Source organism: Pseudorasbora parva, chromosome 4, assembly GCF_024679245.1.
Source record: "Pseudorasbora parva isolate DD20220531a chromosome 4, ASM2467924v1, whole genome shotgun sequence".
Taxonomy (NCBI): domain Eukaryota; kingdom Metazoa; phylum Chordata; class Actinopteri; order Cypriniformes; family Gobionidae; genus Pseudorasbora; species Pseudorasbora parva.
The window spans coordinates 58,274,236-58,289,235 of record NC_090175.1 but is presented as its reverse complement, the minus strand read 5'-3'; the positions used below and the strand labels follow the sequence as shown (position 1 = coordinate 58,289,235).

Here is a 15,000-nt window from a genome sequence, read left to right as displayed (position 1 = left end):
CTCTCTCTCTCTCTCACACACACACACACCTGGTTTGAAGTCGCTGTCGAACATGGCCTTCCTCCCCACGTAGTATTTGTAAGTGACGCGTTGGGCGATGCTGTACTCGTCCTTCAGTGTGTTGCTGTCGATGGCGCGGATCAGCGGCTTACACAGGTGCAGCTTATTGATCTGAACACACACACACACACACACACACACACACACACACACACACACACGTCACTGACGTACAACCAAACGCTCACTGCGACTCATCACAATTATTAATACTGCAAGAAATAAAGTGACCTTTAATTTTTAATTCAGTGACGGAAACAAGTTTTCATAATTCAGATTAATTATTATTTCCCAAAACATTTCCCTGACTTTATACTTCAACAGAATATTTGGACATGCGGGGTTAGTTTCGATGGAAGCTAAATTACTACCGTAAATATATTCAGATAAAAACTGTAATAAAGCGAATCGTGAAGTGAGTGAATGTTGAGATTAATAAATGCTGCAGAAGTGTTCACTGTAAAGTGTGACCAGATTATTAATAATGACTCTTACTTTGAAATAGATCTTGAAGAGCTGATTGATCAGAAACAGCATTCCCCATCTCTTCGAGTCGTCGATCCCAGCGCGACTGGGACACACAAACACTCATCACATGATGTGGACGTGCTGATGTGCTTTCATCATGTGACACTGAAGACTGGAGTAAAGATGCTGAAGACTTTAATAACTCACTTATCGTTAGCACAGACCCTGAAGCAGCTCATCAGCTGATCCGCCGCTTTCTCCAGCATGTCTCCAACATTCCCATTCCCCTTCACCTGCAGCTGCTGCTCCGCCTGAACACACACACACACACACACACACACACACACACACACACACACACACACACACACACACATTGTGTTTCCATGTTTTATGGGGACTTTCCATAGGCATAATGTTTTTTATACTGTATAAACTGCATACACACATACACACAGCCCCTAAACACACACACACACACACACACACACACACACACACACACACACACACACACACACACACACACACACACACACACACACCCTAAACCTACCCATCACAGGAAACATTCTGCATTTTTACATTTTCAAAAAACATCATTTAGTGTGATTTATAAGACAGTTTCCTCATGACCAAAAATGTCCCCAAAAGGACCAAGATAAGGATATTGCCATCTTCGTGGGACATTTTGTCCCCATAATGTAGGGTGTACCTGTCCCCCCACCCCACACACACACACACACACACACACACACACACACACACACACACACACACACACACACACACAAACTGCAGCTGTTCCAGATCCACAGATGAATGAGCTCCACTCACATTATTGGCAAATATCCTGAGGTCGAGGGTCACAGCAAACATGATCGGCAGAGCCCTGCAAACACAGCATCAGTTTGAGCCTCCGCTTTAATTCACACGAAAGTTTCTAAAAAATACACTTTAGTACAGAAAAAATATTACAAATGGATTTTTTTTTCTTCAGATTTTTCTAAATAATTTTTTTAGGTGATAACCATTTAAATTAAATCACAGCTTGTGCGCTCTCGGGTCACTTTGGACCCGTCTATCAACTTTACCAACAGAAGTCCATGAGCCACGTCTCACCAGTTCTCCTCTTTATGAGCCTGAAACGCTCTCAGGAACGATGTTCAGCTGATTAAGGAGCAAACACCAAACACACACACACACACACCTGAAGAGCCAGGATAAACACGGCACAAAAATAACTCAAAATGAAGCTTAAAATAAGATAAATAATCTTGTTTTCTGTTTGAATTAAGATTATTTTTCTCACCCCATTGGCAGATTATTTATCTTATTTTAAGCAAAAACTCTCTTCATTTAGAGTTATTTTCCCCAAAACAGGACAATAAAGTTTGCTTGTCTAGTAAATACTTCTTAATGTAAGAATGTTTAGATGTTTGGACTAGAAACGAGACAGAAATACTGAGTAAGAAGAGTTACAGCATTTTTTGTGGTGAAGGATATTGAACCACCACCGTCTGGCATTTGTAGGCCTCCACAAAGTCATGATTGGACACAGCGAACGTGCACCTGAGGAGGACGAGAGACGGCAGGTGAGAACACACACACACACACACACTGACACTCACACACACTGACACTCATGAAGAATCGCACCTGAGATGAGCGGCCACCATCTCGTCATACGGCGGCTCCAGCAGCTGCTGACACTTCTCCTCCGGACTGGACAACTGCAACACACACACACATATGGAACGTTATTCATACACACACACACAGGTCATTCATACACATCACACACCTGCACACATACACGCCATACACACATACATGTACACGCACCTGCAAACACACGCCATACACACATACATGTACACGCACCTGCACACACGCCATACACACATACATGTACACGCACCTGCACACACGCCATACACACATACATGTACACGCACCTGCACACACGCCATACACACATACATGTACACGCACCTGCACACACGCCATACACACATACATGTACACGCACCTGCACACACGCCATACACACATACATGTACACGCACCTGCACACACGCCATACACACATACATGTACACGCACCTGCACACACGCCATACACACATACATGTACACGCACCTGCACACACGCCATACACACATACATGTACACGCACCTGCAAACACACGCCATACACACATACATGTACACGCACCTGCACACACGCCATACACACATACATGTACACGCACCTGCAAACACACGCCATACACACATACATGTACACGCACCTGCAAACACACGCCATACACACATACCTGTACACGCACCTGCACACACGCCATACACACATACATGTACACGCACCTGCACACACACGCCATACACACATACCTGTACACGCACCTGCACACACGCCATACACACATACCTGTACACGCACCTGCACACACGCCATACACACATACATGTACACGCACCTGCACACACGCCATACACACATACCTGTACACGCACCTGCACACACGCCATACACACATACACGTACACGCACCTGCAAACACACGCCATACACACATACATGTACACGCACCTGCACACACGCCATACACATATACATGTACACGCACCTGCACACACACGCCATACACACATACCTGTACACGCACCTGCACACACGCCATACACACATACATGTGCACGCACCTGCACACACGCCATACACACATACATGTGCACGCACCTGCAAACACACGCCATACACACATACATGTACACGCACCTGCACACACGCCATACACACATACATGTACACGCACCTGCACACACACGCCATACACACATACCTGTACACGCACCTGCACACACGCCATACACACATACATGTACACGCACCTGCACACACGCCATACACACATACATGTACACGCACCTGCACACACGCGCCATACACACATACATGTACACGCACCTGCACACACGCGCCATACACACATACATGTACACGCACCTGCAAACACGCGCCATACACACATACATGTACACGCACCTGCACACACGCCATACACACATACATGTACACGCACCTGCACACACGCCATACACACATACATGTACACGCACCTGCACACACGCCATACACACATACATGTACACGCACCTGCACACACGCCATACACACATACATGTACACGCACCTGCACACACGCCATACACACATACATGTACACGCACCTGCACACACGCCATACACACATACATGTACACGCACCTGCACACACGCGCCATACACACATACATGTACACGCACCTGCACACACGCGCCATACACACATACATGTACACGCACCTGCACACACGCGCCATACACACATACATGTACACGCACCTGCACACACGCGCCATACACACATACATGTACACGCACCTGCACACACGCGCCATACACACATACATGTACACGCACCTGCACACACGCGCCATACACACATACATGTACACGCACCTGCACACACGCGCCATACACACATACATGTACACGCACCTGCAAACACACGCCATACACACATACATGTACACGCACCTGCACACACGCCATACACACATACATGTACACGCACCTGCAAACACACGCCATACACACATACATGTACACGCACCTGCACACACGCCATACACACATACATGTACACGCACCTGCAAACACACGCCATACACACATACATGTACACGCACCTGCACACACGCCATACACACATACATGTACACGCACCTGCAAACACACGCCATACACACATACATGTACACGCACCTGCAAACACACGCCATACACACATACATGTACACGCACCTGCACACACGCCATACACACATACATGTACACGCACCTGCAAACACACGCCATACACACATACATGTACACGCACCTGCACACACGCCATACACACATACATGTGCACGCACCTGCACACACGCCATACACACATACATGTACACGCACCTGCAAACACACGCCATACACACATACATGTACACGCACCTGCACACACGCCATACACACATACATGTACACGCACCTGCAAACACACGCCATACACACATACATGTGCACGCACCTGCACACACGCCATACACACATACATGTACACGCACCTGCACACACGCCATACACACATACATGTGCACGCACCTGCACACACACGCCATGCACATGACATACACACATACATGTACACACACCTGCGTACACATTCCATACACACATGCATGCACATACACACACATGCATGCACACACACACACATGCATGCACACACACACAACATGCATGCACACACACACACACACACACACACACACGCACACACACACGCACACACACACATGCACACACAAACACGCACACGCCCACGCACACACACACACACACACACACACACACACACACACACACACACACACCTGCAGGCGAGGGTTGGCCACATGCGGGTGTCTGAAGGACAGCATCTCTGCACAGAAAGGTCCATCTCGGTTCTCTATGGCCTCCAGAACCTTCCGGAACAAACACAGAGTCACATGACCGCAGCAGAGACGCGTGATTGGCGCATAACCCGCAGTGGGCGGGGCTTGCTCACCTGCTGCAGGTACTGGTTAAGCGTGATGTGAGCCATCTGACCTCTGACCTCGGACCCGGGGCAGCTGAAAGAGTCAGTCAGTCAGTGCACAGTCACACATGATGAGCAGAAATAAATACTAATAACAATACTAACAATAATACCGTCTAAAGCAACATCACACAAGAAATAACGCGAGCGATCTGAAAGACTATCTTAACTAGCGCAGATGCTAATTCACTCATTCATTCACAGATTCTTCGTTTCTCGTAATGACCAGACGCGTTATTATTAGGTAGAAGTGCGTTATAAACATTATACTATACAAGCGACCTAACTGAAATAAACATTTACATTTATTTACCCAAAAATCACCTCACACCCGTTCGCGCGTGTGCTCCACTGCAGAGCCCGCTGACGTCACGCCAGCGCTTCCTGTTTACATCAGTGAACACGAGCCTTTAGATTCCATTCCGCACTTTCCATTAAAATATGGCAATATTCATAAACTGCCTCAGATTAAGCAACATAAGAACGGGTGATTTATATTCTGCTAAGTAAAAGCTTCAGCTGAAGAAGAAAAATATATTAAAACTACTACTGTGTTAATGTTTGTCAATAATAATAATAATAATAATAATATTTCACTCAGTTGAGCTTGTTTTTTGTGACACAATGTCGAACTATGACAGAAAGTTTTAATTATGACGTACTAAGTCATAAGTATAGTATGTTAGTAATTATATAATTATAGCATATACATTATGACAAAACGGCAAACTAAGACAAAAATTATGGCATTAAAGTTTATCTGAGGTGAAGTGTGTGTGTTTCTCTGAGGTCAAGAGTGTGTGTGGATTGTGAAGTTTGTCTGAGGTGAAGTGTGTGTGTGTGTTTGAGGTGCAGTGTGTGCTGAGGTGAAGTGTGTGTGTGTGTGTGTGTGTGTGTGTGTGTGCCTGAGGCGAAGTGTGTTTCTCTGAGGTCAAGTGTGTGTGTGGATTGTGAAGTTTGTCTGAGGTAAAGTGTGTGTGTGTGTGTGTGTGTGTTTGTCTGAGGTGCAGAGTGTATGGATTGTGAAGTTTGTCTGAGGTAAAGTGTGTGTTTGTCTGACGTGAAGTGTGTGTGTTTCTCTGAGGTTAAGTGTGTGTTTCTCTGAGGTGAAATGTGTGTGGATTGTGAAGTTTCTCTGAGGTAAAGTGTGTGTGTTTCTCTGAGGATAAGTGTGTGTTTGTCTGAGGTGCAGTGTGTGTTTGTCTGAGGTGAAGTGTGTATTGTGAAGTGTTTTTGTCTGAGGTGCAGTGTGTGTGTGTTTCTTTGAGGTGAAGTGTATGTTTGTCTGAGATAAAGTGTGTGTTTGTCTGAGGTAAAGTGTGTGTGTTTCTCTGAGGTGAAGTGTGTGTGTGTGGATTGTGAAATTTCTCTGAGGTAATGTGTGTTTTTCTGAGGTGAAGTGTGTGTGTGTGTGTGTGTGTGTGTGTGTGTGTGTGTGTGTGTGTGTGTGTGTGTGTGTGTGTGTGTGTGTGTGTGTGTGGATTGTGAAATTTCTCTGAGGTAATGTGTGTTTTTCTGAGGTAAAGTGTGTGTGTGTGTGTGGATTGTGAAGTTTCTCTGAGGTAAAGTGTGTGTTTGCCTGAGTTGAGGTGAAGTGTGTGTGTGTGTGTTTCTCTGAGGTGAAGTGTGTTTTTGTCTGAGGTAAAGTGTGTGTGTTTCTCTGAGGTGAAGTGTGTGTTTCTCTGAGGAGAAGTGTGTGTGTTTCTGAGGTGAAGTGTGTGTGCTTGTCTGAGGTAAAGTGTGTGTGTTTCTCTGAGGTGAAGTTTGTGTTTGTCTGGGGTAAATTGCGTGTTTCTCTGAGGTGAAGTGTGTGTGTGTTTCTCTGAGGTGAAGTGTGTGTGTGTGTTTGTCTATCTGCTGATTCTTCGCTGGCAGATTCGCCGCTTGTGTGCCATCTTGTTATGCTGCTTGCGCGGATCAGTCAGAGTAAATATGAGTAAATATGAGTAAATATGAAGAATATCTGCTGAATATCTGCTGATGTGTGTGTAGGTGTGTGTCGCGTCTATCCCAGCAGGACCAGAACTCACTCATGAGGGTTTGGAGCCGCTTCCATGGCTCTGGTTCCGAGTGTTTTGATAGCTAACAGCTAACACAGCTCAACTCTCTCTGCGTTTATTATATTTCATGTGTGAATATTCAGCGCTCAGGATGGCAGAAGACATCCAGCACAGTCAGAAATCAAACTTTAATGGACTGACCAAACCAGCCAAAGCAGGAGCGTCCAAAAAACTGATCATAAAGAACTTTAAAGGTGAGTTTACTGAGGCAGAGCTAGTGCACTAGCTAGTGCTCATGAGTGTCAGAGCTGCTCTTCTGTCAGGGGTAAATCTGAGCATTAAACTGTGTTTTGTGTGCGTACACACACTCTGTTGAATATATATATTCTGTTTAAGAGTCACATGTGACCCTGGACCATAAAACCATTCATAAAGGTCAATAAGGGCTGAATAAACAAGCGTTGATGTGTGGTGTGTTAGGACAATATGTGAAAATCTGGAATCTGAGGGTGCAAAAACATGTAAATATTGAGAAAATCTTCTTTGAAGTTGTCCAAATGAAGTCCTTAGCAGTGCATATTACTACTAATAATACAAATTTGATATTAAAATGTACTAAATATCTTCATGGCACATGATCTTAATATTGTAATGATTTTTGGCATCAATTGTATTGTATGTATTGTTATGGTGTAATGTTGGCTACAGATATACCCATGAGAAGCAGGGTCACAAATACATTTATTAACACATTTTTTGTGAATGTGTATACTTTATAATCTCCACATGTATGCTGATGTGTGTGTGTGTGTGTGTGTGTGTGTGTTCACAGACAGACCGAAGCTGACTGACAGCTACACTGAAGACACGTGGCTGAAGTTGAGAGATGCTGTTGGAGCCATTCAGAACAGCACCTCCATCCAATACAACCTGGAGGAGCTTTACCAGGTGAGACACACACACACACACACACACACACACACACACAGACACTTTGACACGCATGCACACACTCACGCTCTCTCTCTGACACACACACACACACACGTGTATGTGGACATAACCTCATATTGAATGATTAGTGAAGGATGTGACACTGAAGACTGGAGTAATGATGATAATTGTCACTTACTCTCAGGTGTGCTATAGTTTCACAGTTACCCATGATTCCTTGTGTGTGTGTGTGTGTGTGTGTGTTCCACAGGCCGTGGAGAACCTGTGCTCGTATAAAGTGTCGCCCATGTTATACAAGCAGCTCCGCCAAGTGTGTGAAGACCACGTCCGGGCGCAGATCCACCAATTCAGGGAATATCCTTCCTACGTGTGTGTGTGTGTGTGTGTGTAGGTCGTCAGTAGTGAGAATAAAGCAGCCCTTAACAGAGCCGCACAGAGTCGCTGGACAGCCTGTCCTTCCTAAAGAGGATGAACCGGTGCTGGCAGGACCACTGCAGACAGACGGTGTGTGTGTGTGTGTGTGTGTGTGTGTGTGTGTGTGTGTGTGTGTGTGTGTGTGTGTGTCTTTACTTATGTTCTCGTCTCCTCAGATCATGATCCGCAGTATTTTCCTCTTCTTGGACCGGACGTATGTCCTCCAGAACTCGCTGCTTCCGTCCATCTGGTGAGTCGGCCAATCACAGGCCTCCGAGCAGACGCTCCTATAGCGCCATTTTCAGAGTTAAACTTTGTTCAAGACATTTTGTTGTTTTGTCATTAATATTAATTATTCATAGTACACCAATTAAACTAATTGAATTATATATATTTCAAATATTTATATTTTTTTGTTTTCATTAATTATTTTTGTTATAGTTATTATTATTTGATTTCAGTTTTATTAATTTGAGTTCATTGAGATACTAAATTAATTATAGTTTCTTTTAATACTTCAAACTACTTTTTATTTTTATATTTTCTGTATTCATTTTGTTGTGTGTTTGTGATTTTATAAGTTATTTTTTGTTGTTTTGCCATTTATTTATATATATATATATATGTTATTATTTATATAGCTTTATTAATTTTTGTTTAAGTGTGTTATTTTAGAAAATCAATTAAACTAAATTAAATATTTTTAATTTATTTGTTTATTTTAATATTTTCTGGTTTTGTGTCTTTCGTCATTAATATTAATTATTTATTATATAACTTTATTAGTTTTATTTATGTTTTAGTTAGATTAGTACATTAAACTAAATTAATTATAAATTTTCTTAAATATGGTAACGTTTTAGTTTTTTATATTTTCTGATTAAATGTGAATATTAGTGGAAGTTTTAGAAATGTTGTTTAATTATTTGTTATATTTGTATTATTTTTTATTTGTTTTACTCATTTTAGTACATTGAGAATTATAGTTTTTATTAACATGTTGAATTTTAGTAATTTTGTAAGTATTTCATTATTTCTATATAGTTTTTATTTTACTTCGGATTTTATTTATCGAGTTAAACTAAATGAAAATAGTTTTTATTCATATTTTAATGTTTTTTATTGTTATATTTTCTGTCGCTATTTATTTTTTTGTTTGTTTTATCATTTTGTAATTTTTATTGCTTTTTATAAACATTTTAGTACATCGAGTTAAACCAAATATATTTGAGTTTTTAGGTTTTTAATATATTTTCCGTACTGTAGTGTGTTTAGTTGTAGTTAGCGTGACGACCCAGAGCTGGTGTTGCTATAGTAACACACGTGTGTTGTCAGGGATACGGGGCTGGAGCTGTTCCGCACACACATAGTGAGCGACTGCGGCGTGCAGAGCCGGACGGTGGAGGGAATACTGGAGCAGATCGAGCGGGAGCGAGGCGGAGAGACTATAGACCGCAGTCTGCTGAGGAGCCTACTGGGCATGCTGTCAGACCTGCAGGTGACACACACACACACACACACACACACACTCACACTCACACACACTCACAGGCGGAGAGACTATAGACCGCAGTCTGCTGAGGAGCCTACTGGGCATGCTGTCAGACCTGCAGGTGACACACACACACTCACACACACACACACACACACACACACTCACACTCACACACACACTCACAGGCGGAGAGACTATATACCGCAGTCTGCTGAGGAGCCTACTGGGCATGCTGTCAGACCTGCAGGTGACACACACACACACACGCTCGCACGCACGCACGCACGCACGCACGCACTCACTCACTCACTCACTCACTCACTCACTCACTCACTCACTCACTCACTCACTCACTCACTCACTCACTCACACACTCACTCACTCACACGCGCACACACACACACACACTCACTCACTCACACGCGCACACACACACACACACTCACTCACTCACACGCGCACACACACACACACTCACTCACTCACACGCACACACACACACACTCACTCACTCACACGCACACACACACACACTCACTCACTCACTCACACGCTCACTCACTCACACGCACACGCACACTCACTCACTCACTCACACGCACACACACACACTCACTCACAGGCGGAGAGACTATAGACCGCAGTCTGCTGAGGAGCCTACTGGGCATGCTGTCAGACCTGCAGGTGACACACACACACACACACACTCACTCACTCACACACACACACACACACACACACACACACACACACACTCACACACACACTCACTCACAGGCGGAGAGACTATAGACCGCAGTCTGCTGAGGAGCCTACTGGGCATGCTGTCAGACCTGCAGGTGACACACACACACACACGCACACACTTGATCTGCTTTATCTGCGTTTGTAGTTCTTATCGAATCCTCGTCCAACTCGCAATGGGTTGTGGGTAATATCAGCCGTCAGAGTGTGTCGATCCGCACTGCATTTACGTTTAAGCATTTAGCAGATGCAGGAAGCGATCCGTCATGAAGAGGCGAAGAAACGCAAAAAGTGCCTCAAATAAAAAGATTTGGATATTATTCCGAGTAGCAAAACCCAGAATAGGGAGGGAAGGAGGAAATAGAGGAGGAAGAGTGAGAATTATTATTTTATTTATTATGATTTATTATGATGAACATACAGCGGTTTGGACATACTAATTCTATTTTCAAATACTATTTAGTATGTGATTTGGGGCGCAGGGCCTTTGTTCATGTGTGTGTGTGTGTGTGTGTGTGTGTGTGTGTGTGTGTGTTTTGCCACCAGGTGTACAAGGACTCGTTCGAGCAGCGGTTTCTGACGGAGACCACACGTCTGTACGCTGCGGAGGGCCAACGGCTCATGCAGGAGAGAGACGTGAGAGCTGCGGTTCTTCCTCATTCACACACACACACACACACACACACACGTCATGTGTGTGCGCTGACGTGTGTTCATGCTCTTCACACAGGTTCCCGAGTACCTTCATCATGTGGCGCGGCGCCTGGAGGAAGAGAACGATCGGGTCATCAGTTACTTAGATCAGAGCACGCAGTGAGTGTGTGTGTGTGTGTGTGTGTGTAACCGATGCAGGGCTCGACATTAAGCCTTTTCATGTGCTTGTCCTTTGGTCATTCACTTGTCCGAGTTTTTTGTGTTGTAAATATAATTTATTCTGAAGCAATATTCTCTCCATTGTTCTGTCAGCTTTGGCATATTTAAATCTGCATATTTGTGATATTTTTATCTTTTATAAAGGGCATTTCCCCCTAATCTTATTAAATATAGGCTATACTTCAGGTTTCATTTTATATTCTTAAATTTGATCTATACATTAAATTAGAATAAGACACTATAGGGCTGTTACCAATCACATTAAATATTATACACTGAAAAATGACCACTGTGTTAAATAGTGTTGAGATTTGTATTTTTGAATAAACAAATAAGAAAAGTTGGAAAGTGTTTAAATGTGAAACTAAACCACCAGTAGGTGGCAGCAGGTGAGTCTGAATGAGTGAGTCATTGAGTCGATTCATTTAAGCGCTGACCCTTAATGAGTGAGTCATTGAGTCGATTCATTTAAGCGCTGACCCTTAATGAGTGAGTCACTGAGTCGATTCATTTAAGCGCTGACCCTTAATGAGTGAGTCACTGAGTCGATTCATTTAAACGCTGACCCTTAATGAGTGAGTCATTGAGTCGATTCATTTAAACGCTGACCCTTAATGAGTGAGTCTGAGTCGATTCATTTAAACGCTGACCCTTAATGAGTGAGTCTGAGTCGATTCATTTAAGCGCTGACCCTTAATGAGTGAGTCATTGAGTCGATTCATTTAAGCGCTGACCCTTAATGAGTGAGTCTGAGTCGATTCATTAAACCGATTAATTCAAGAATTAGACAGTTGATTGATCTATCGATCCGTCTCTATTATTTAATGTGAATTGTAATATTAAACCGCTGTTTTAACGCTGGTGTCATCTGCCTGTGTCTGACAGGAAGCCTCTGATTGCCGCTGTGGAGAAGCAGCTTCTGGGCGAGCACATGAGTGCCATTCTACAGAAAGGTCTGAGTTATGCTTGAGACGTGAGCTGTGTTATTGATGTTATAAACACACACTCAGCTGATTTTGTGTGTGTGTTGCTACGCAGGCCTGCAGACGCTGCTGGACGAGAGCCGCGAGTGTGAGCTGACGCTGCTGTACGAGCTCTTCAGTAAAGTCAAGGGCGGCCTGGCGGCACTGCTGCAATCCTGGAGAGACTACATCAAGGTACATTTTTTAAAAGTTGTGCGAGCGAACTTAAATATTGTCCAAGATAACGTGAAGTTGTGCAAGCAAACATAAGTCATCCAAGGGAACGTAAAGTTGTACAAGCGAACGTAAAAGTCGTCCAAGTGAACTTAAAGCTGTGTAAGCGAACGTAAAAGGCGTCCAAGTGAACGTAAAGCTGTGTAAGCGAACGTAAAAGGCGTCCAAGTGAATGTAAAGCTGTGTAAGCGAACGTAAAAGGCGTCCAAGTGAACGTAAAGTTGTGTAAGCGAACGTAAAAGGCGTCCAAGTGAATGTAAAAGGCGTCCAAGTGAACGTAAAGTTGTGTAAGCGAACGTAAAAGGCGTCCAAGTGAACGTAAAGTTGTGTAAGCGAACGTAAAAGGCGTCCAAGTGAACGTAAAGTTGTGTAAGCGAACGTAAAAGGCGTCCAAGTGAATGTAAAAGGCGTCCAAGTGAACGTAAAGTTGTGTAAGCGAACGTAAAAGGCGTCCAAGTGAACGTAAAAGGCGTCCAAGTGAACGTAAAAGGCGTCCAAGTGAACGTAAAAGGCGTCCAAGTGAACGTAAAAGGCGTCCAAGTGAACGTAAAAGGCGTCCAAGTGAACGTAAAAGGCGTCCAAGTGAACGTAAAGCTGTGTAAGCGAACGTAAAAGGCGTCCAAGTGAACGTAAAGTTGTGTAAGCGAACGTAAAAGGCGTCCAAGTGAACGTAAAGTTGTGTAAGCGAACGTAAAAGGCGTCCAAGTGAATGTAAAAGGCGTCCAAGTGAACGTAAAGTTGTGTAAGCGAACGTAAAAGGCGTCCAAGTGAACGTAAAAGGCGTCCAAGTGAACGTAAAAGGCGTCCAAGTGAACGTAAAAGGCGTCCAAGTGAACGTAAAGCTGTGTAAGCGAACGTAAAAGGCGTCCAAGTGAACGTAAAAGGCGTCCAAGTGAACGTAAAAGGCGTCCAAGTGAACGTAAAAGGCGTCCAAGTGAACGTAAAAGGCGTCCAAGCGAACGTAAAGTTGTGTAAGCGAACGTAAAAGGCGTCCAAGTGAACGTAAAGTTGTGTAAGCGAACGTAAAAGGCGTCCAAGTGAACGTAAAGTTGTGTAAGCGAACGTAAAAGGCGTCCAAGTGAATGTAAAAGGCGTCCAAGTGAATGTAAAAGGCGTCCAAGTGAACGTAAAGTTGTGTAAGCGAACGTAAAAGGCGTCCAAGTGAACGTAAAAGGCGTCCAAGTGAACGTAAAAGGCGTCCAAGTGAACGTAAAAGGCGTCCAAGTGAACGTAAAAGGCGTCCAAGTGAACGTAAAGCTGTGTAAGCGAACGTAAAAGGCGTCCAAGTGAACGTAAAAGGCGTCCAAGTGAACGTAAAAGGCGTCCAAGTGAACGTAAAGCTGTGTAAGCGAACGTAAAAGGCGTCCAAGTGAATGTAAAAGGCGTCCAAGTGAACGTAAAAGGCGTCCAAGGGAACGTAAAGCTGTGTAAGTGAACGTAAAAGGCGTCCAAGTGAATGTAAAAGGCATCCAAGGGAACGTAAAGCTGTGTAAGCGAACGTAAAAGGCGTCCAAGTGAATGTAAAAGGCGTCCAAGTGAACGTAAAAGGCGTCCAAGTGAACGTAAAGCTGTGTAAGCGAACGTAAAAGGCGTCCAAGTGAATGTAAAGGGCGTCCAAGGGAACTTAAAGCTGTGTAAGCGAACGTAAAAGGCGTCCAAGTGAACGTAAAAGGCGTCCAAGTGAACGTAAAAGGCGTCCAAGGGAACGTAAAGCTGTGTAAGCGAACGTAAAAGGCGTCCAAGTGAACGTAAAAGGCGTCCAAGGGAACGTAAAGCTGTGTAAGCGAACGTAAAAGGCGTCCAAGTGAACGTAAAAGGCGTCCAAGTGAACGTAAAAGGCGTCCAAGTGAACGTAAAAGGCGTCCAAGTGAACGTAAAAGGCGTCCAAGTGAACGTAAAAGGCGTCCAAGTGAACTTAAAAGGCGTCCAAGTGAACGTAAAAGGCATCCAAGTGAACGTAAAAGGCGTCCAAGTGAACGTAAAAGGCGTCCAAGGGAACGTAAAAGGCGTCCAAGGGAACGTAAAAGGCGTCCAAGTGAACGTAAAAGGCGTCCAAGGGAACGTAAAAGGCGTCCAAGTGAACGTAAACGCCGTCCAAGTGAACGTAAAAGGCTTCCAAGTGAACGTA

The 15,000-nt window shown here is 44.1% G+C and overlaps 2 protein-coding genes across 3 annotated transcripts in view; one reads left to right on the top strand and one right to left on the bottom strand.

Moving 5' to 3' along the window:
* The window catches only part of pcid2 (PCI domain containing 2), a 7,613-nt gene extending 2,010 nt beyond the window's left edge, over positions 1-5,603 (bottom strand). Inside the window, exons 1-10 of one of the 2 annotated variants that reach the window (XM_067442893.1) lie at positions 5,510-5,603; positions 5,167-5,230; positions 4,994-5,083; positions 2,188-2,261; positions 2,035-2,100; positions 1,651-1,692; positions 1,366-1,420; positions 736-839; positions 556-631; positions 30-171 (exon numbers count right to left, since the gene is read on the bottom strand). In XM_067442893.1, the coding sequence (XP_067298994.1) occupies positions 30-171; positions 556-631; positions 736-839; positions 1,366-1,420; positions 1,651-1,692; positions 2,035-2,100; positions 2,188-2,261; positions 4,994-5,083; positions 5,167-5,202 (685 nt within the window). In that variant the 5' untranslated portion in view covers positions 5,203-5,230; positions 5,510-5,603. The remainder of the gene's footprint in view (positions 1-29; positions 172-555; positions 632-735; positions 840-1,365; positions 1,421-1,650; positions 1,693-2,034; positions 2,101-2,187; positions 2,262-4,993; positions 5,084-5,166; positions 5,231-5,509) is intronic. The other variant, XM_067442894.1, reaches the window with a different exon arrangement.
* A 1,455-nt stretch (positions 5,604-7,058) lies between these two features.
* Positions 7,059-15,000, top strand: part of cul4a (cullin 4A) — a 17,768-nt gene continuing 9,826 nt past the window's right edge. The window contains exons 1-10 of the mRNA XM_067442336.1: positions 7,059-7,450; positions 8,029-8,144; positions 8,401-8,505; positions 8,586-8,654; positions 8,741-8,814; positions 9,900-10,062; positions 11,350-11,439; positions 11,534-11,616; positions 12,562-12,629; positions 12,715-12,833. Coding sequence (XP_067298437.1) covers positions 7,324-7,450; positions 8,029-8,144; positions 8,401-8,505; positions 8,586-8,654; positions 8,741-8,814; positions 9,900-10,062; positions 11,350-11,439; positions 11,534-11,616; positions 12,562-12,629; positions 12,715-12,833 — 1,014 coding nt within the window. The 5' untranslated portion in view covers positions 7,059-7,323. The remainder of the gene's footprint in view (positions 7,451-8,028; positions 8,145-8,400; positions 8,506-8,585; positions 8,655-8,740; positions 8,815-9,899; positions 10,063-11,349; positions 11,440-11,533; positions 11,617-12,561; positions 12,630-12,714; positions 12,834-15,000) is intronic.